Source organism: Orbicella franksi, chromosome 5 (genome assembly GCF_964199315.1).
Source record: "Orbicella franksi chromosome 5, jaOrbFran1.1, whole genome shotgun sequence".
NCBI classification, from domain to species: Eukaryota; Metazoa; Cnidaria; class Anthozoa; order Scleractinia; family Merulinidae; genus Orbicella; species Orbicella franksi.
In genome coordinates this window covers 30249772-30272707 of record NC_138149.1, presented here as the reverse complement: position 1 = coordinate 30272707, position 22936 = coordinate 30249772, and the positions used below count along the sequence as shown (strand labels likewise).

The following is a 22936-nucleotide window of genomic DNA, read 5'->3' as shown; positions in this document are numbered from 1 at the left end:
ACAGTAAGGCGCGGCTGATAAGCGAGGTAAACATGGCGGATGGTTTGCTCCCAGGAGTGAAGTTTTCGGATATTTAGTCATCGCCTCAGTCAAGTGTGGGATTTTCCAAACACTGAGAATTAGGGAAATGACTAGCAAGGCTTTTGGACCAAATTCGTTTTTCAAGTTATGGTTTAACTTCTCAAGGCATTTCAAGCAGTGGTTTCATAGAGTGCCGGACAACTTGCGTCAGATCAGATGGCGCGCGGGAGAGCCGAGGAGCTCTGTAACAGTCTGGATCTCTTGACGATAGGCTCATGTAAGCTTAAATTACTCATGAATTTACCAACGATCACGAAAAGGTACCTGACGAGTTTTTTTTCTCATTTTGCGGCCTTAATTGAAGAGTACACTAACCTGTCTGCAATAGCTAGATTATCGAACTAACCTGAGCGCTGTTCAGGTTAACCTGAGTGATATTCGGGCTAACTGGAGAACTATATATAGGCCTTCATGGATTTCTTCGGAAAAAAAAAAATATGTCAGCTATGTTATTACGACGTCATTATGAAGTCATTGTATGGTCATTTCATCAAGATAATGACATATGCACCAAACTGAGGTATTTATTTTGTAACTCCTAATTAACCGCAGGTCCACATCAGCTTAGGCTGCCTATATACCGACCTGCGTAAACAAATAAATGATGTATGTATGTATGTATGTATGTATGTACGATAATGACATATGCGCCGAACGGAGGCTATTTAATGGTGTAGTAATCGAAGATAACAGTAGTGGCTGTGCGTTCCTTTACAAATATTGGCTCTCGAGCTTATGTTCTTTCATGCTTATCATGTAACCTTTTTCATCTGTGAAAGTGAAGAAAAATCTGAGTGATTTTATGAAATGAAGTGAGGCTCAAAACTTCAGGTTTGCGGTAGATATTATTTTCTGAACGTCCGCCGAGCTACAAATATTCATGCTCAGTTACTTGTTGTCAAAAATCACAGCGCCAAACTGCAGCTAGCGCTTTGCAGAATTCATATGTTCTTCCTTCGGATCTAACTCATGATTGTGTGCATGCACTCATGATCTGTCCTTTGCCCCTGCTGTAGCACAGGGGGAAAAATTGGTGAACACGTTTGTCCCAAAAAAATTTGAATGCACTAGGCTAGGATTGCATAACACCACGTGAACGAAGCTAGTTTAACTTGAACACGTCCGATAATTTTTAGCGACTCGATTTAGAAGAGGTGCATCTCTCTGTTTTCTCCCTACTCTTTTGAAGATGTTCAGAATCGTGACATATGGACAATAGATTGCAGACTGCATATCATGAAAATGAAAGGGAAACCCAAAATATGAAAATAAATTAAAAAATAAAAATTTTGTGAGTTGCAGCTCGGTAAATAGCTATGATTTGTTGTAAGAAGACAAACTTTCTCTTTCTCATCACGTTTTCCAATGTCACCATTTTGTAATGCCTTTCACTTTAGAATCAAATGTATGTAAAATTTTTGCTTGCTGATGTAGGTAGCTTATACTATTAATAACAATATCAAGACATCATTAGACAAGTGTGATAGTTCTTCGTTCAATATCCTTTGCAATTATCTCTGCTACAGGTCTCCAGTCATGAGAAAATGTTGGAGGGTAAGGTGCCTCAAGGCATCAAGGGGTCGCTTGGCTTGTTATCCATCAGCATGGACATAAGAGGTATTTTCTTGAATTGAAACCATTAGGTCACCCATAAAATGTTTTGTTTCCCATAGTCTTCCCTGTCATGAAAGTGGGTTGGTTGGTCAGGCCAAAATACAAACTTAATTTAAAAAAACAAACAAACAAACAAACAAACAAAAAATAAACAAGAAAAAGAAAATTGACCGAGGGGTCTGAGTCAGTTGTGTGTTGATGATTATTATATAATAATTTACTTAGTTTACACCAAATTGCATTATCTATATTTTTAACAGATGCTCGCCGAATGCTCCTCCAAACTATGGAAATCCTGGCTGAGCCAGACAATCCAGTGCGTGATCTGCTGACATCAGCACTTAAAGTGCTTGACAAGGCTCAACATACCATCAACGAAGAGGTGAAAAAAATAAAATGTCTGTTCTTTTTTGTTTAAATATTACTTAGTAAGGCTCCAAGGCTCAATAATTATAATTAATATGTGAATAATTATTATGTGAATACAGAGATAGCATTGAGGAATAAATAACATATTAAGTGCATGCTATAATTTTGTTTTGTGCCATTTCCCTGAGCTTTGAAACTAATTGGAAATAAAATGGTGTTTCAAAACACACTTGTTGCATTAATTCTATGTTGGTATCTTTTCTCTGACAGCAATGAACCTTGCTGTTTTCTGCTTTTAAAGTAGTCTTTCCCTATTTCTCGTCCCCGTGGACGTTTTTATCAATGAGACAGCATTTATCAATCAAGTGTTGTACCACTTAAACCAAAGTAATCACTCCAGACAGTCACAAAAGGCAGAAAATGCAGCTGTACCAATACTAATATTAATTTGAACTTACATGAAATCTATGCCTGTTAAAAAGGTTTCCTCAGTGGCTGTCCAAGAGCCAAGTGATACTCTGGGGTGTGAGGGTATGGTCACTGAGTCTCCATGTGATGCTGTGGCTACACAGGAAACACCTAGTGTTGAAGATGTTGTGGTCACTGAGTATCCATGTGATGTTGTGATGTCACCTACCCATGAAGGCGGTGTGGTCACTGAGTCTCCATGTGATGCTGTGGCTACACAGGAAACACCTAGTGTTGAAGACGTTGTGGTCACTGAGGATCCATGTGATGTTGTGATGTCACCTACCCATGAAGGCGGTGTGGTCACCGACTCTCCATGTGATGCTGTGGCTACACAGGAAACACCTAACATTGTAGACATTGTGGTTACCAAGTCTCAATGCGATGTCGTGGCTAGACAGGAAACACCTGCTGTTGAAGGCAGTGTGGTCACTGAGTCTCTATGTGATGCTCTGGCTACACAGGAAACACCTAACGTTTTAGACATTGTGGTCACCAAGTCTCAATCTGATGTCGTGGTTACACAGGAAACACCTACCGTTGAAAGCGGTGTTGTCACGGAGTCTCCATGTGATGTCGTGATGTCACCTAATATTGAAGACTGTGTGGTCACTGAGTCTCCATTTGATGCTGTGGCTACACAGGAAACAGCTACCCTTGAAGACTTTGTGGTCAGTGAGTCTCTATATGATATCATCCCTCTACAGGAAACACCCAATGTTGAAGACAGTGTCATCACCAAGTCTCTATATGATACTGTGGCTACACAGGAAACACCCAACATTGATGACGGTGTGGTCATTCAGTCTCTATGTGATGCTGTGGCTACACAGGAAACACCCAACGTTGAAGACAGTGTGGTCACCAAGTCTCTATGTGATGCTGTGGCTGCACAGGAAACACCCAACGTTGAAGACGGTATGGTCACTGAGTCTCTATGTGTTGCTGTGGCTAGACAGGAAACACCCAACGTTGAAGATGGTGTGGTCACTGATTCTCTATGTAAAGCGGTGGCTACACAGGAAACACCCAACGTTAAAGAAGGTGTGGTCACCGAGTCTCTATACGATGCTGTGGCTACACAAGAAACACCCAACGTTGAAGACGGTGTGGTCACTGCATCTCTATGTGATGCTGTGGCTACACAGGAAACACCTAACATTGAAGACCTCGTGGTTATCGAGTCTCAATGTGATATTCTGGCCACTCAGGAAACACCTAATGTTGAATGCATTGAAGACAGTGTAGTCACCGAGCCTCTATGTGATGCTGTGGCTGCACAGGAAACACCCAACGTTGAAGACAGTGTGGTGACTGAGTCTCTATGTAATGCCGTGGCTACACAAGAAGCACCCAACGTTGAAGACAGTGTGGTCACTGAGTCTCTATGTGATACTGTGGCTACACAGAAAACACCCAACGTCGAAGACGGTGTGGTCGCTGAGTCTCTATGTGATGCTGTGGCTACACAGGAAGCACCCAACGTTGAAGACGGTGTGGTCACTGAGTCTCTATGTGATGCTGTGGCTACACAAGAAACACCTAATGTTGAAGACAGTGTGGTCACTGAGTCTCTATATGATGCTGTGGCTACACAGGAAACACCTAATGTTGAAGAGAGTGTGTTCACTGAGTCTCTATGTCATGCTATGGCTACAGAGGAAACACGTAATGTTGGAGACGGCTTGGTCACAGAGTCTCTATGTCATGCTGTGGCCACACAGGAAACACCCATTATTGAAGATGGTGTGGTCACTGAGTCTCTGTGTCATGCTCTGGCTACACAGGAAACACCCAACATTGAAGACGGTGTGGTCACTGAGTCTCTATGTCATGCTATGGCTACAGAGGAAACCCCTAATGTTGGAGATGGTGTGGTCACTGAGTCTCTATGTCATGCTCTGGCTACACAGGAAACATGCAACGTTGAAGACGGTGTGGTCACTGAGTCTCTATGTAATGCTGTGGCTACACAGGAAACACCCGACGTTGAAGACAGTGTGGTCACTGAGTCTCTATGTCATGCTTTGGCTACACAGGAAACACCTAATGTTGGAGACGGTGTGGTCACTGAGTCTCTATGTGATACTGTGGCTACACAGGAAACACCCAACGTTAAAGACGGTGTGGTCACTGAGTCTCTATGTGATGCTCTGGCTACACAGGAAACACTCAACGTTGAAGACGGTGTGGTCAGTGAGTCTCTATGTAATGCTGTTGCTACTCAGGAAACACCCAACGTCGAAGATGGTGTGGTCACCGAGTCTCTGTGTGATGCTGTGGCTACACAGGAAACACCAAACGTTGAAGACGGTGTGGTCACTGAGTCTCTATGTGATGCTGTGGCTACACAGGAAACACTCAACGTTGAAGACGGTGTGGTCAGTGAGTCTCTATGTAATGCTGTTGCTACACAGGAAACACGCAACGTCGAAAATGGTGTGGTCACCCAGTCTCTGTGTGATGCTGTGGCTACACAGGAAACACCAAACGTTGAAGACGGTGTGGTCACTGAGTCTCTATGTGATGCTGTGGCTACACAGGAAACACCCAACGTTGAAGACGGTGTGGTCACTGAGTCTCTTTGTGATGCTGTGGCTATGCAGGAAACATGCAACGTTGAAGACGGTGTGGTCACTGAGTCTCTATGTGATGCTGTTGCTACACAGGAAACACCAAACGTTGAAGACGGTGGGGTCACTGAGTCTCTATGTGATGCTGTGGCTACACAGGAAACACCCAACGTTGAAGACGGTGTGGTCACTAAGTGTCTATATGATGCTGTGGCTACGCAGGAAACATGCAACGTTGAAGACGGTGTGGTCACTGAGTCTCTATGTGATGCTGTTGCTACACAGGAAACACCCAATGTCGAAGACGGTGTGGTCACCGAGTCTCTATGTGATGCTGTGGCTACACAGGAAACACTCAACGTTAAAGACGGTGTGGTCACTGAGTCTCTATGTGATGCTGTTGCTACGCAGGAAACACCCAATGTCGAAGACGGTGTGGTCATTGAGTCTCTATGTGATGGTGTGGCTACAGAGGAAAAATCCAACGTTGAAGACGGTGTGGTCACTGAGTCTCTATGTGATGCTGTTGCTACACAGGAAACACCCAATGTCGAAGACGGTGTGGTCACCGAGTCTCTATGTGATGCTGTGGCTACACAGGAAACACTCAACGTTAAAGACGGTGTGGTCACTGAGTCTCTATGTGATGCTGTTGCTACGCAGGAAACACCCAATGTCGAAGACGGTGTGGTCATTGAGTCTCTATGTGATGGTGTGGCTACAGAGGAAAAATCCAACGTTGAAGACGGTGTGGTCACTGGGTCTCTATGTGATGCTTTGGCGACACAGGAAACACCCAACGTTGAAGACGGTGAGGTCACTGAGTCTCTATATGATGCTGTGGCTACACAGGAAACATCCAGCGTTGAAGACGGTGTGGTCACTGAGTCTCTAAGTGATGCTGTGGCTACACAGAAAACACCCAACGTTGAAGACGGTGTGGTCACTGAGTCTCTATGTGATGCTGTGGCTACACAGGAAACACCTAATGTTGAAGACGGTGTGGTCACTGAGTCTCTGTGTCATGCTGTGGCTACACAGGAAACACCCAACGTTGAAGACGGTGTGGTCACTGAGTCTCTATATGATGCTGTAGCTACACAGGAAACACCTAATGTTGAAGACGGTGTTGTCACTGAGTCTCCGTGTCATGCTGTGGCTACACAGGAAACACTCAAGGTTGAAGACTTTGTTGTCACTGAGTCTCTCTCTGATTTCCTGGCTACACAGGAGACACCCAATGTTGAAAACGGTGCGGTCAGCGAGTCTCTGTGGGATGTCGTGGCTACCCAAGAAACACCTAGCGTTTTAGACGTTGCGGTAACCGAGTCTCTCTGTGATGTTGTGGCTGCACAGGAAACACCTAAGTTTGAAGACGGTGTGGTTACTGAGTCTCTATGTGATGCTCTGGCTACACAGGAAACACCTAACATTGGAGACGTTGTGCTCACCGAGTCTCAGTGTGATGTCGTGGCTAGACAGGAATCAACTGACGTAGACGATGCGGTCACCAAGTCTCAATGTGACATCGTGGCTACACAGGAAACACCTAATGTTGACGGCAGTGTGGTCACTGAGTCTCAATGTGATGTCGTGGGTACACAGGAAACACCTAGTATTGAAGGCAGTGTGGTCACTGAGTCACTATGTGATGCTGTGGCTACACAGGAAACACCTAACGTTGAAGGGAGTTTGGTCACCGATTCTCAATGTGATGTTGTGGGTACACAGGAAACACCTACTGTTGAAGGTGTGGTGGTCACTGAGTCTCCATGTGATGTCGTGGCTACACAGGAAACACTCAATGTTGAAGGTGATGTTGTCACTGAGTCTCTATGTGATGCTGTGGCTACACAGGAAACACCCAACGTTGAAGACGGCGTGGTCACTGAGTCTCTACGTAATGCTGTAGCTACACAGGAAACAGCCAACGTTGAAGACTGTGTGGTCACTGAGTCTCTATGTGATGCTGTTGCTACACAGGAAACACCCAACGTCGAAGATGGTGTGGTCGCCGAGTCTCTATGTGATGCTGTGGCTACACAGGAAACACCCAACGTTGAAGACGGTGTGGTCACTGAGTCTCTATGTGATGGTGTGGCTAAACAGGAAACACCCAACGTCGAAGACGGTGTGGTCACTGAGTCTCTATATGATGCTGTGGCTACACAGGAAACACCCAACGTTAAAGACGGTGTGGTCACTGAATCTCTATGTAATGCTGTAGCTACACAGGAAACACCCAACGTTGAAGACGGTGTGGTCACTGAGTCTCTATGTGATGCTGTGGCTACACAGGAAACACCCAACGTCGAAGATGATGTGGTCGCCGAGTCTCTATGTGATGGTGTGACTACACAGGAAACACCCAATGTTGAAGACGGTGTGGTCACTGAGTCTCTATGTGATGCTGTGGGTACACAGGAAACACCCAACGTTGAAGACGGTGTGGTCACTGAGTCTCTATGTGATGCCGTGGCTACACAGGAAACACCCAACGTTGAAGACGGTGTGGTCACTGAGTCTCTATATGATGGTGTGGCTACACAGGAAACACGCAACGTTGAAGACGGTGTGGTCACTGAGGCTCTATGTGATGCTGTCGCGGCGACACAGGGAACATCTTCAATCGAAGGCGATGTGGTCACTGGGTCTCTAAGTGATGTCTTGGCTACACAGGAAACACCTAACAGTGAAGACGGGGTGGTCATTGAGTTGCCATGTGATGGAACGAACATCAAGGGAAGTGAGATCAATGCATCCATCCATGATGTCAGTGCAACGTCAGCAGTGAAATCTTCTGAGGGTAAAATTGCTTTTCTATGGAAGCTGATTTTTTACAGAATATACATTAGTAATTACTACTCCTGGATAATATTTATTAGTACACATTTTTGTCGGTAATAATGAAGGTTAGGGTTTGTATACCTTAGACACTAAAGTAGCATTTTGATTCTTATTTTGGTATTTTTTTAAAAAAAACTAAGGAAGCAAGTTTCAAGTTATTCTCACTGGATGTGAACGAGCCAGTTAAAGCTGTGGAGACTGAACTAAAAACTACCATTGAGATGGCAACATTTGATGTCGTCGTCCTCAATGGTAGTTGTTAGTCTGATGTCAGTAAAACCTGAGAACTTTTTTAAGGCAGTGGGTGAGTCTCACGGGATGTTCATGCGCTGGCAAAAGCCCTGGTTACAAGAGAAGCAACTCGTTTCGATGAGCGTGAGATCTCTGGATCTCTAAATGATGACGGTGAATTCTCTTAACTCAATCTGCCAATGGCAGTGGAAGAGAGTTTTTACGATAACTTCGTATTATTGTGAGAAGATTCTCTCACTGATATTGTGGCAACAGGATAAACATTCAACGTGAATCCTCAGATTGTTTGCCTCATGGCAGCTGGGGGTTTTTGACCTTGGCATGGTGAACTTGAACTGTTGGTTTCTGAAATTTAATTATTCGGCTCCATTAGCCGTTGGCTATAAGTACTGAAAGAGGGTAAACAAAGGTTATTTATTCTTAACTTCTAATAGCATTTTAATCCTGATTTTACTATCGACAGTGGAAGGAAGCTTCTCCAATACAAGCTTAAGATCAAGGAAACGAAGGAGCAGCTCTGACAACTCCACCGAGTCTTGTGCACACCGCAGCAGGAACTGCTCTGAAATCTGGGAGCCCCTGAGAAAATCAAGACGGTTGTCGGAGAACACTGCTAACCTTTGTCAGATTGACACTTCAGAACCTGATGAGGTCAATGCCACAGACAAAACAATGGAGTCCTCTGAGGAGAATGTGACTCTGTCTGTGGAAAAACGTCCCTCACTGGATCTGTGTGGGTTAACTGAAGGATTAGCTGGAGAAGAAACAACAGCCATGAATGTGAGTGAGATCAATACATCCACATGCAACGTCACTGCAGCCCAAGAACTTGCAACGGTAGAGGAAATGTCCTCTGAGGACAATGGGACTGTGCCTATGAAAAAGCGTTCCTATCTGGATCTGCGTGAGTTAACTAGAGGAGTAGACATAGAGGACACAACTGTCATTGATGCAACTGAGATCACTACATCCACAGGCAGCGTCACTGCAGCTTCAGAACTTGCAACGGCAGAGGAAAAGTCCTCTGGGATTAACATCACTCTGCCTTTGGAGAAGTGCTCCGCTCTGGATGTAGACGAGGCAAGTGAAGTCTTGTGTACACAGGAATCAGGGAACGTTTATGAAGGTGAGATCACGGCATCCAGCCACAGTGCCATTACAGGCCAAGACCTTTTTATTACCGCGGACGAGTACTTTGAGGGTAATGTCACTCTGTCTATGGAAAAGGTTTTCTTAGTGAATGAAGCTGACCATGCTGAAGCCATTGCAACGGACGAAACAACCAGCAAGGATGAGATTGAGATCGCTGCATCGATAAATGATGTCAGTGCAGCTCCACAAGTTTTCTTTGGAGTTGACGGGTCTGCTGAAGATATCACTCTGCCTGTGGAAAAGGTTTCCTTAGTGGATGAAGCTGACCATGCTGAAGCCATTGCAGCGGACGAAACAACCAGCAAGGATGAGATTGAGATCGCTGCATCGATAAATGATGTCAGTGCAGCTCCACAAGTTTTCTTTGGAGTTGACGGGTCTGCTGAAGATATCACTCTGCCTGTGGAAAAGGTTTCCTTAGTGGATGAAGCTGACCATGCTGAAGCCATTGCAACGGACGAAACAACCAGCAAGGATGAGATTGAGATCGCTGCATCGATAAATGATGTCAGTGCAGCTCCACAAGTTTTCTTTGGAGTTGACGGGTCTGCTGAAGATATCACTCTGCCTGTGGAAAAGGTTTCCTTAGTGGATGAAGCTGACCATGCTGAAGCCATTGCAACGGACGAAGCAACCAGCAAGGATGAGATTGAGATCGTTGCATCGATAAATGATGTCAGTGCAGCTCCACAAGTTTTCTTTGGAGTTGACGGGTCTGCTGAAGATATCACTCTGCCTGTGGAAAAGGTTTCCTTAGTGGATGAAGCTGACCATGCTGAAGCCATTGCAACGGACGAAACAACCAGCAAGGATGAGATTGAGATCGCTGCATCGATAAATGATGTCAGTGCAGCTCCACAAGTTTTCTTTGGAGTTGACGGGTCTGCTGAAGATATCACTCTGCCTGTGGAAAAGGTTTCCTTAGTGGATGAAGCTGACCATGCTGAAGCCATTGCAACGGACGGAACAAACAGCAAGGATGAGATTGAGATCGCTGCATCGATAAATGATGTCAGTGCAGCTCCACAAGTTTTCCTTGGAGTTGACGGGTCTGCTGAAGATATCATTCTGCCTGTCGAAAAGGTTTCCTCGCTGGATGTAGTCAAACTTGCTGAAGCCATTGCGACTGACGAAACACCTATCACTGATGAGATTGAAGTCACTTCGTCCCTACATGGTTTCAGTGCAGCTTCAGAAGTTTTAATGGTAGGGGAAACTTCCTCAGAGGCTTATATCACTCTGCCCGTGGAAAAGCTTTCCTTACTCGAAGTACATGGACCAGTAGAGGTTGTGGCTACAGGAGAAACTACTAACCTTGATGAGGTTGAGATCACTGCCTGCGCATATGATGGCAGTGTCATCACAGCAGGGAAAGCTTTGTCCGAGGATACCGCCCTTCTTGTGGAGAACGTTGCCTCGCTAGAAGAACACCAGCCAACTAAGGCCGTCGCCACAGAAGAAACAACTAACTTTGACTTCGATGAGATTGCTGCAACCACATGTGATGGCATTCCGGCAGTGCAAGGGCGCTCTCAGGATAAGATCACTCTGCCTGTAGAAAAGGTTTCCTCACTGGATGTACACGAGCCAGCCAAGGCTGTGGCTACAAAAGAAACAACTTCCTCTGATGACAGTAAGATTACTGCCTACAATTATGACGTCAATGCAACTTGTAAGCACTTTGTGATACCCTTGGTTCAATTAAGTGCTTGCAGGTTTCATTGCGATACATGTATTGTTTCTTTCTTGTTCTATTGTCTTCACAGCCGAGTTTTAGCGAGTTTAAGCAATGACGACGGCGACCCCGAGGACAACGCCCAATAAAAAATGAGTTTATATTTTACCTTTGAATTTCGCAATTGTCGAGCTATGTTATTGGTCTGAAAAATTGCTCAAACGTCAGCGTTCAAATCCAAATGAAAATACGAAACATTAGCTGCTGTCGTTTGCGTTCTCCAAAATACGCAGGGCTTAGTTATGTCATGTTGTTGTTGTGCAGAGCACGGCAAAGAACTCTACAAAAATTTATAACAGACTTGCACAGCCATTGTTCTACTCATTAAAACCCTTAGTTTGGTGGCGTTCTTATTGCCGGTGCAGTAGTGGTTTGCTTAAGCTCTCTATTAAGTTTAAGGACTTTGAAGTTCGAGTTTAAAGTTGATTGCGAATACAAATAGATCGTTTTCTATGTCAACGGAAAGTGCCTGGCAGTACCCTGATGTTGCGACCGAGGTAACAAGTATCTGAAAGGACACTTTATTCATCTACTGAGATAGTCAAGGTTGTGGTTTCTTGCCGAATGTACATGTGCTATTGTTCAACAGTCTCTTATCAAATGCTTTAATAACTAACTTGGCATGTTTAAACAAAGGAAATCATGAACACCGTGACGGTGTTTGGATATCGGATCTTAATTACGATAGATTTTTTACGATTTTATTTCAACCTCCGTTTTCTCCTTAGTTTTAGTTTCGATTGATCCGAGAAGATATATCAAACATTCAAGACAGTGTTTAACGACATTTCCAAACACCTCAGCGTCGGTCAAAAATAATCTGCTGCGCGTCGTATTTTCAACTATCTTCTCGATGTTTGGAAGTGTGGTCAAACACGGTCTTTCGCGTTTGATATATTACATAATGAAGTGTTTGGAATTTCAGTCCTATATAGTTGAACAAGATATGCTCTCATATGCTCTCATAACTTAACTTGGCACTAAATTAGCTTTTTGATATCACTTTTATTATCAGCAGTGGAGAGAAGCTTGTCCAGTAGAACCTTAAGGAAACGGAAGCGAGCCTCTGAAACAGCCAGTGAGGTGTCTGGCCAGGCCAGCACGAGCTGCTCTGTGCACAAAGATGTCGGCGAGCCAGCAAGGAAATCAAAGCGCTGCTTGCTGAACAGTGGAGTTGATGCAGCTGCCTCTACCTCCAAGGCTACCACTGCACCAGCCGTCCTATCTGAAGGAGCTGAAGCTGCAGCCACAGACACGGCTGACAATGATGTAAGTGTGTTCACTATGAGAGTACTAATTACGTGAGAGTCAGATCTTTACGAAAAATCTCAAACCGATCGCTCGGTCAATATGACAAGTCCGAGGTTTGAGATTTTCCCCTAAACACCGAACGTTCGAGTTTAATAAGTTGTTTGTGATCAGGCTGTATGGTTGCTACAGGCCCACAGTCGGCCCGTGGGCATTACGAGAGAGGAATGCCGTAGAATTAGCCAATCAGAGCGCGCGTTATTTCGGCCACAAGCACAATCCATATCATAATTATTATTATCATTGTTATCTTCACCGACATTAATCAAGTTATAATTTTTTTTTTTTTTTTTTTTTGCAATTACTAGACGATCAAAATCAAAGCCGAGGGTATCCCAGCTCCAAACTCTGGTGCAGAGAGTCCAGACACCATGGGGTACGTGCATTACTACCTAAGCACGGCTTATCAGCTCTTGTGTGGTGCCATGAAGCGAGACCCAGCTGGTACCCTTCCTGCCCTGGAAAGCGTCATCCAGCAGTCGCAGGTAAGAGGAGCAGTTATGGTTGGTTGCTGTGGTTGAGAGTAGTTATGAAAAGAACTGTTGTTGCTGACTGACGTTTCGTCAACCTGAGCTGAAGTCATCTTCAGAGTCAAGTGAATAGTGTTTGTCAATCGATGGTGTTATGAGTCTGGTCCGTTGAAAGTGAATGGTCCGTTTAGCCGTGATGGTATATATTGGCTGAAAGACTCGTGTAAAGTTTGTCAGCAGTCATTGGTCGGTTCTTGTAACTTTCAATCCGTCTATTGTTAATCAAATTAGGTCGGTCTGTGTGAGTTCCGTCTATTGTTAGTCAAATTAAGTCGGTCTTTTGACGTCCATTTGTCGGTTTTGTTTATGTCGTGAATAAGTCGTTTGTAGGGTGCCGGTAGTCGTTTTCTTGTGTAAAGGACGATAGTCCTCTGCCCTCTCTCAAAAGTGAACTAGCAGAATACATGGGTCTAGGTATATTTTGATGATGTTCTTGTATTGCAGGAGGCTACGGCGGCAGAGCCTCCCCAAAACAACAGGACTCGTCGAAGACGAGTACGACGAGTCTGGAATGGGGAAGCGTTTGTTCCCGAGGTAAGTGAAAAAATAACGATTATTACTGTGAATTGGTTATTTTACATTGTTGATTGTGTACTTATTGAACAAATACTCATTTGTCACTATCTAAATAGTGGAGTCTCATTGGTATTCCTAGGAAGTACATCTTTAAATTAACAAGCAACTTTAATGAAGGGACACAACAATTGGGCATAAATGATTTTTTTCTTAATGGAGGAACATAACGATTGGCATGCTGTAATTGAATTTTTCCTTTCTATTTTGTGCAGATCATATTTTTGACGTTTTAAATCAATTCTGCTAGTTTCGAAGACCTCTCTTGACTGGGCTGTTTTTTTATGTTATAGGAAAAGAAACGGGAGCAAGCGGAACCCTATCTCCGTCGGCGAGGCCCACGGAGAAAGTGAGACGGCACTCTAAGTGTCGTCTCTTTTTTTTTTTTTTTCCTCCTGATTTGTAAAAAGCAACACGTGTATGCTCGGTGAGCGGGTCAAAAATATTTTAAAACAAAGTTAAAAAACACAAACAAATTTCAAAATTTAAAAAAACAAACCCTTTTTTCCCCACAAGGAGGGTTTAGACTTTCGGGATTAAAGGTTAGGTGGGATAATTGGGGATATCCCACCGAACCTTCACATACCCCCTCTCCCATGATTAAACCTGCACAGGGGCAGTGGCCACTGCCCCTGTGCACGCAGACAGGGGTAGTGGCCACTGCCCCTGTCTGCCATACCCTACTTCCTCGGTGATGTAGTAGCTCTCGTAACGTACAATATGATTGGCTCGCTACCCTAGCCAAAAACAAAAGACCAAACAACTGAAACAATGACTTGGACTTAAAAACAATAGAAGCTGCTTACAATACCAAACAAAAGCAGGTTATGAGAGCTGCTACGCTACCGACTCCCTCACCATCATCCCGAAAAACACAAATACCAATAATACAAAAATAACAGAAAAATACAAAATACAAAAACATCACAAAAATATAAAACTTTCAAAAACCCAAAATCGAAATCAAAACTAAAAATAAAGTTAACAAGTAGAAACACACCAACAACTCTCAGGTTTTAACTTGTTAACAAGAAAAAACCCGACCAAAAATCCCGAAGACAAGCCTATTCAATATTTCTCTATTGCCTTCTGGTGCTTTGGCGGTGCGAAGAACTAATGAAAAAGTGATAAAAACAAGCTCACCAAGTATCATGATGTTGCACTGGATTTCAAATGTAAAGCTGGCAAAGATGAATAAACTACATGCGAATTTTCAAACGCTGTCAAATCACTTATTTAATAGCTATATATCTCATTCTTCTCGCCCTTGTTGTCTTTCAGTGGGACCTGTGCTTGCCAGTCAAATCAGGGTTTCTACTGGTCAGAAAATGGTCAGGGGTAAAAAAATTCTTTAAGATCAGGGAATGGTCTGGGAAAACTGACATTTTGAAGAAAAGTCAGGGAAAATTGACATGATACATGTATATATCACCGACGATTTTTAAATACCATTGAAGGCTGGAGGAAACAGTTCGGACCACTTCTGATCTCAACGATGCTTTCCCTTGCCTATGGTCCTAGGGTTTTTTTTTTATATACACCTCCGGTTTTCCCCCTCCTCAAAATTCGATTCGTCCCGGCATGTGATGATTACTAAAGCCTAGTTGACATTAGCGAGATAACGGCATGAGCATAACGACAGAAGAAGGTCGTTATGTCGTTACGTTTGCAGTGTGAACATCCTGACATAATGACAATTGCAACATAACAGCATGAACATAACTACATCAGTTAAAAGACTGATCTTTTCCTTATGTCCTTATGTCGATGTTCACATTACCGACATAAAGCGATTATGTCGTAAGGCCATTATGTCGGTAGTGTGAACCAGGCCTTAGCTTTGCAGGCTGGCTGAAAACTTGACACATTCATGACGTGATTGATTTTATTATTTATCAAGTATTACTACCAGGCTACAAGGTGTAGCTTCATCAGTGACGACAAACTAACAAGGTGGACAGAAAAATAAAAGGAAATTCTCTGCGTAATTCAGACATCAGGCTTTGTTTGCCTCTGCTGTAGGAGAAAGAAGTTCGTAAAATGAATCCTTCAGTGTGTACCACGTGAAGCGTCTCCAGTCAGCCTGTAAAGGAAATAAGGGTTTAATGGGGAAAAACAAACAGTTTACGTGCAAAGGTACGGTGCTGGACACAACAGTTACTCTGAAACACAGATGTTTCTCACAGCGTACTGAATTCTTTCGCTCGAATGACAGCCGAGATTCAAAAGTTTCCATAGTGATGACGCAGTCTACAGAGAGCCGTGTAGCGTCCGTGATTGGTTGTTACTTGTGCATCCGACCAATCAGAACCACTACAAAAAGACTCTCAAGAGTAACGTCATCTTAACGTCATCAGTATCATAGACACTCCCGCGCGGGACAGAAATTGCATGCGTGATCAAGGATACACGTTTATTGTACGGAAGGGTTTTTTGGTAGGAAAATTCCTAGAAAAAGGTGTTACTTAGGGGCGTTAATTAATACTGCGCTAATAATGACGTGTTATAGCGATTCAAAATCTCTGTCTATTCACTAGTGGAACTTACAGTGACTTTGTGAGTCCTCACATGTCGTGGATTTTTACAAAAATATCTCAGCTTCTTGGATAATTGCTGTGGTGTGGAGTACAGATATTCTGCTGAAGAAAAAAAAAAGGTTGAGTGTTCAACCTTGATGTTTATTACAGTCGAACCTCTCCACAACGGCTAGCTTTGAGACAGAGGAAGGTGTCTGTTATAGAGAGGTGGCCGTTGTGGGGAGGTAGGGGTGTAATATGACACCTGTTAAAGAAAAAGCTTATTGCACCCCCAGGTGGGGTACTCCCTTGTATGGGCTATATAGGTATGTGTGGCTCCAAAAGGTAGGGTTTTTTAGCCGTTATGGTCATGAATAGGGTATCGATTTTGGCCATTTTGGTTTTAAATGGGGTATGGTTTTAGCACTCTAGTCTTTAATTGGGTATGTTTCTTGGAAGAAGCTACTTTTTCATTATCAATAAGACTGTCAACAAAAGCCCTTCATAACTTATGTTTAGGGCAACTCTGTCAGCTGCAACGGTCATAAATAGGGTGTCAAATGTTTGGCCAGGTCAGAAATAGGGTAGCAAAAAATGCAGATTTTGGTCATACATGTAAATAGGGTAAGGGTTTTGGGAAGTGGGCCACACACCCCCACCCAACTTTCCTGGGAGTACCCCCCCCCCCCCAGGATTGCACCGTCTAAATAGATAACAAAATCAGGATTTATCAATAAAACCGAGACCAAAAAGAAACAGAGACCAGCAATCTGGGCAGTAGTGATCGAGCTTCCTGACCTTATCCAATGAAAAATGAGATTTCCCGTTCTCCAGTCGTTGATAAACTGGTCATTGTCGATAGGTTTTCTTGGCAGCTGCGATGCGCTTTAGTATGTTAGTGGCCGTTGTCGTTGTGGAGAGGTCAAAATGAGGCAAAACATGGCCTGTCCACCTGGACAACAAAAAAGTGGCCATTGTTGCAAGGTTGCTGTTAATGGAGGTTCGACTATACCAACAACTATAATGGTGCATGCTAACGCATGTAAGTGAAGGAAGAACAAACTGCTGAAACAAATAATCTATTACAAAGAAATACAAACTTACAAGGAAATATTTCTGGGTAAACCAACTTGTTTGGACAAAGTGGATAACAACCATGTTGCACTGCTTCCAGCCTGAAACGTGCAATACATATTAATGTAACTTAGTGGGGTATAAATGACTCACTGGCAAACTATCAGGCAAACTCACGATCTGATTGGCCACAAAGTGGTCCGCTAACTATCGATGGATGTCGCTGGGAGCTGGTCATTATTTTAAGTGGCAGGGTGCAGGGTGTCCCCCTCCCCCCCCCCCCCTCCAAAAAAAAAAAAATTACACTCCTGTCACCAAGGAATCAAAGTATTTTGACTAGTTTGACAACTTTTTGACATCTTTTTGACAACTTCTGATAGCTTCTGTTTCAAATGGCCATTATCAACCTGCAACAACTTGCTGCCAGTTTCAAATGTACATAGGTTGAGAATTTTGAAATTCCCACAAGTGAATGATAAATTTAACAATTTAACATTTCCACCCTCAGCAGGTCCTACACTTTGATTGATAGAATCCAGCAAAAAAGTGCCAAAAAGTTGTGAAAAAGATGTCAAAATTTAGTCAAAAACTTTCCCAAGAGGCAACGGTGCATAGAAGTGTAACATGTACCTTATATTAAAAGTGTGATCGGTTACAAATTCTCAATTGCATGATGTCTACTACAGCTAACTACTTTTTCCAATAAAAGTACATTGTACACCATCCTTAATTTTACGAGTAGTGAATGATCATGACTTACATTGAAACACCAAAAAACTCGTGTTGAGCAGTTGACACAGCTACATCAGCAGCCCTAAGTACGGCAATGTAATCCTGGCGAGATTCTTGATAACCCCAGTGGAGAATATGATCTCTGATTTGTGTGAAGGCTTCTTCAAAAATACCTTGGAAGTAAATTGAAATTCATGATTATTACAATTTTATAATGTTGTTGTTGTTGTTTCTTATGACAATATGGTTGAATCCTCTGATCATACACGTAAAAACAGTGGAACCTCCAGTTGTGACCACCTCTCCTCAGTGACCAGTTTTCCAAAATACCAAAAGTGTCCAAGTCAAATCACTTTATTTGGAACCTCTTGTAAGCGACCACCTCTTTTTTAACCTCCTGTAAGCGACCACTTGACAGATAATAGAGCAAAACTTGGATAATAAGGTGTTGCAACATTATCGCACTCCTGGTAGTGCAAGAGAGGGGAATTTCTCCATGGGAAGTACCAGATTTTTTCTCAAAATTGACTTTTCACATGAATGAAACAGTTTAAAACATGGGGTAAGCCGCTGCAGTTACCATTAGGCAAAATTTTGACCCAATATGGTCTAAATTCTCGTAAGCGACCACCTCGCGTAAGCGACCACCTGGGCCTGACATTTTGGGTGGTGGTTTATGGGAGTATCAACTGTAGAGACTTCAGTGTAAAGTAAAAATTCCATCTCAGTTAGAGGGTCATTGGGAAAGAACAGCTCATTGGTGTAAGCTCCTAAGTGCAGTTTCTACAGCACGAGGTATCTACAGAAGGAGTCCTGAGCTCCCTGAATGATCTTGCAGTACCCATCAATAATGTTAGGAAGTCAGAGAGGTACTTTACAATAAAATGTAAGGTTCCAACATTGCACCTGTACATCACACTCTGAAATCCAGTGTTTTCACTATGCCTCTGACACGTTAATGTATAAATTCAATTAAATATGTACAATTTTCTGGAAAAAACTCACCTGGAACTTCAGAGAACCTTTCTCCTAAAACAGAAACCTTGAATTGCAATCCTTGATCAGCCAACTGATACAAAGTGTGGAAGAACAAGTCAGGTCCTTTGTCATGTTCCCTGGTTGACAGCAAAAAGTTACAACTTTCAGTCATGAAGAGGATGAGTGGAACATTTATATCAAGATAGTGTATGCCCCCTACAAATGGCTGCAAAATCCTCAAAATTGTGAAATGGATAAAGATGGCTTTGAAACAGTTTATTAATTTACTTATTTTTGTTGGAAGATACATGTAGAATATCGGTATTCAAAAAGTCAAAATAATCAGAATGCCTTTAACAAAGTGATTTGGAGAATGGGAAGTTCTCTGTCCCTGTCAAAACATTGTATAAGGGAGAACCACAGCTATGTCGAGGAAACTGTCCACACAATACAAAGTAGATGCTGGAGACACTATTACATTGTATATTTTCATGTACATGTACAAGTCATGTACCTCGTCTGTAGAGGTCATTTACAGTAAATGCCATGGAATAGAATTGTCCGCTTGTCATTGTGGGAGAGGACGAATACTACATCGTACAGGAAAACAGCTGATCTGCTAATTGACAACCAAACAGTGTGAAGCATATGTATCTAGTACACAAGTCATATAATTACATGTATGTAGTACATAATATATAAAAATTAATAAGCATTTGGTAATAATGTTAACCCATTGACTCCCAGAGCTTTTTGCCAACAATGCATTTTGTGAACATTTTGGAGATTTTGAGGAAGGCATTTGCAACATGATAGCATGCCTTTCTTTCCATTAGCATCGCGTTTTAAGATGTTTTTGCTCAGGCATGCACAGAAATCAAAATTTTGACCTACGTTTTAAGGCTGTTGGATTTTTTAATTTTTTTTTTCGCCTTTCCTTTTTCTCCTTTTCTTTTCCTTTTGCTGCAGTGATTGACCTTCTACTGGGCTTGCTTCCAGTTCAAAAAATTCTGAGAAAGCATCATCAAGATGGGTAATTTTTACCATGGAGTAGCCACATGTAGTCACAGGAAATTTTGCTCTCAGTTTTTCACTCAACTTTTTGAGCATTTTTTGTGCATATTTCAGGCTCCATTGAGCTGATCACCGTGATCTGGGTATCATTGGAAAGATCTTTTCCTCCTGAAGACGTTGAGCATAGATGATGCCAATTTTGGTCAAAGGGGATGAAGTGTCAAAGGTGTCAGAAGTGGAACAAAGGCCAAAGCTTGTTACGGCTGGTTACAGGCAGTATGGGAGTCAATGGGTTAAGCATGTAAATATGTCACTTGGGTAAGGTTTTAGTTTATAAACTTTCAAATCTTAAACCCCTTATCACAATCATTACATTCATAACTAAAATTATATAAACTGTACATACCACCTATGAGCCCATACAATATGCAATGGTTGTGAAATGTCTTTGTCAAGCTATAAATGAACGTATTTTAAAAAAAGAGAAGTAATTGATATTAATATTTATTATTAATAATGGAATATATTTACCACATAAGTCGAATATATATATAGCATTTGTGACAAAAATGCTGAACAGCAAATCATTGGGAGATAATCCCAACAAGTTGAAAATTTCATCAGTAATTAGACTTGAGTCTTACAACTTTCAGCTGCACTCAATTTTATTTCTTAACAAATGAGTTAAATTTATGTCATCAAAAAAGTAGCTCAAAATAGGGTGCCAAATTCTGGTCACTCTGATCAGGTAATCAGAAAAATTGATTCACCTTGTTACTGCTATCTGTTTCAGTTTCCTCTGGTATCTGTTTAACTGGTATCTTGCTGTTGAGAACAGTTTCATCTTTCCCAGGAATTGAAGACAAATCATCAGTTTCCTTCAGAGGGAAGTACACCACCCTGCATTTCGGCCTAATCATCTGCTCTAATCCTTTTGGTCGATAATCGGGCATCAATTTCAGAAAGCCATTGATGGATGATAAGAATGATTCCATGTTAAAGAGCGAGTTGAATATCACATCATCAGCTACAAGACTGCATTAAAGTCAGCAAAGAATCAGTAAACTATAGATAACATACATGTTAAGATGTAGATGTAAAGGTTAAAGAACAATAACCATCCTGATTCCTCATGGCATGGTGCTCACCTTATGTCAAGCTCACAACCTATTAATTTTTGGTCCATAAATTGGTTAAAAATTTTGGCCCTCTTCTAATTAAATGGTTCTAGGTTTGTCAATGTACACTGTATGCTCTTAAATGAAAAATTCCTGAATAATCTTGTATCGCTAGTCATATACGTGTTGCAGCATTTACAACAATTTAATAATAACATTACAAAAACTAGTGATACAGCATACATATACATGTCTACATGTGTATGTGTCTTAGTTACTATGAATTTTATAAGAACAACAACATTCTCACCATGATAAAATCTGGTTGTAGCCATACTGAAAGTCTCTGTCCTGCTGTTTTCTCACAGGATATATGAGTTGATTCTCGTGAAAGTAAAGGACTTTCTTGAGTTGTGCAAGATCTGGCCTCAGAGCCACTAATTCAGCTAAATTCAAAACCGAACTTGCAAATAGTACCCTTTAAAAAACAAATACAAAAGTTATAACCTTAAAAATAAGGTGAAATTAAATTAAATTAGACTACCGTGACAACTCATATGATTATAATTTTGGATAGTGTTTGGACCCGACCTCACTCCCAGACAGCCAAGACCCTTTTGTTTGACACCAAAAATTGGACCTCTGGGCAAAATTGGATGGCAAACCAACATTAATCACAGCAGTTTCTTTTTCTAGGCATATTAGTACAACCATATCAAGCTGGAATGCGTGTGCAAGATAAGAGCCAAAATCAAGCTGCTCTGTTTCTTGTTCTTGATTACCCCCAGAATATATGGCTTTTGGTCACTGCTGCTGTTCTGGAGACACATTTGGGTATCAAGAAGGTGTACACTAGAGGGTCTGATGTTAGCCGCCCCACTCCTACATTTTTTCTGCTACATGTAACTCTACTGCTCCCAAAGGGAGGAGGCGGGTACATTTGTACTCCCAAGCTATATGGGTATGTGTCCTGTAAAGGGTATGGTTTTCAGGCAGTTTAGTCAGGGATAGGGTATTCAGACAGTTTTGGTCTAGAATATTATATAATTTACCGGGAAAGTGGCCAGTGTGTACATAATTTACTCTAGAACTGAGTGAGAATAAGACAGTGAAAACTTTACATTAACAGAATTACAAATCCTGGCAAATCTGTGAAAGATTTGTGACAGATTTGATCTGTTCGCAGACTTGATAATTTAAAAGTAAAAAAGGTTCTGCATGGAAAATAGTTAGTCTGGGATAGCGTACAGGTTTTTGGTGCCAAGAGGGAAGAAGAGGGCTGCAAAATCAAGCTGAACATGGTCTAGAAATGGTTTCAGTGTCCCAGCAGCACACTATAAACTTACAAAGTATCCCCCCCTTCCAAAACCGGTTACCCCCCCCCCCCCCCCTTGCTGCTCTTTCACATGCTAGTTTTTCTAGAAGCTGCAAGGGCTAGCTAATTAACTATACAGGTCTGAACCAAGATCTCTCTGTTGTGAGACTCACTTGTAACTGGTTCCGAAAGGAATCTTCTGAGCGAAGTACAACGCGCTTGTTCTCATTCTCCAGTGCCATTTCTTTGCTGGTAAGCAGTGCAGTTTACAGCTTGGGATTTCCTTCGCCAGTAAATCGACCAGTTGCTTATGTGATCCGCCATAAAACGGCTCAATAAGGAGGCCTGTTACACGAACAGCTTCGCATTTTGCTGCCTGATCGCAAGGGGTTAAAGCCAAAAACGACGTTCCGCCATTATGTTCGAGCGCCATTAAAAACGACGTAAGATTTTACAAGCTGACTGCTTTTGACATCACGACCTGCACATTACCTACTTCTTTCGTTGCAAACTAGCTGTGGTGCCTGGAAAAGGACCTGATAATAGGACAGAATGTCTTTTCCAAACCTGGCATCCGGCCACCATCTTGATTTTATAATCAACCTGTTCGGTAGGTACTTCATATGGGGACAATCTAGGCGATACAAAGTCCTTCAACTGGGCATATAATTCATGGTAGGCTACCAT

At 42.4% G+C, this 22936-nt stretch overlaps 2 protein-coding genes across 4 annotated transcripts; one reads left to right on the top strand and one right to left on the bottom strand.

Annotated features, from left to right (window-relative positions):
* On the top strand, nt 1-15244 carry LOC145488069 (uncharacterized). Of its 2 annotated transcripts, none has more exons than XM_081466848.1 (9): nt 1-341; nt 1608-1698; nt 1956-2077; nt 2547-7911; nt 8668-10989; nt 12110-12360; nt 12708-12884; nt 13374-13463; nt 13796-15244. In XM_081466848.1, the coding sequence occupies exons 2-9, from the start codon at nt 1626-1628 to the stop codon at nt 13853-13855; spliced, it is 8460 nt and encodes a 2819-aa protein (XP_081322974.1). In that variant the 5' UTR covers nt 1-341; nt 1608-1625; the 3' UTR covers nt 13856-15244. The 2 variants fall into 2 exon arrangements, with proteins under 2 accessions (XP_081322974.1, XP_081322973.1); XM_081466847.1 differs by having other exon boundaries at nt 4-341; nt 12107-12360; nt 13796-15243.
* An 84-nt stretch (nt 15245-15328) lies between these two features.
* On the bottom strand, nt 15329-22936 carry LOC145488111 (tRNA-queuosine alpha-mannosyltransferase-like). Of its 2 annotated transcripts, XM_081466900.1 has the most exons (9): nt 22423-22865; nt 21245-21412; nt 20587-20851; nt 20223-20272; nt 18830-18939; nt 17853-17997; nt 17123-17193; nt 16050-16141; nt 15329-15585 (listed from the first exon to the last, which is right to left on the bottom strand). In XM_081466900.1, the coding sequence occupies exons 1-9, from the start codon at nt 22680-22682 to the stop codon at nt 15499-15501; spliced, it is 1248 nt and encodes a 415-aa protein (XP_081323026.1). In that variant the 5' UTR covers nt 22683-22865; the 3' UTR covers nt 15329-15498. The 2 variants fall into 2 exon arrangements, with proteins under 2 accessions (XP_081323026.1, XP_081323027.1); XM_081466901.1 differs by lacking the exon at nt 15329-15585 and having other exon boundaries at nt 16075-16138; nt 22423-22936.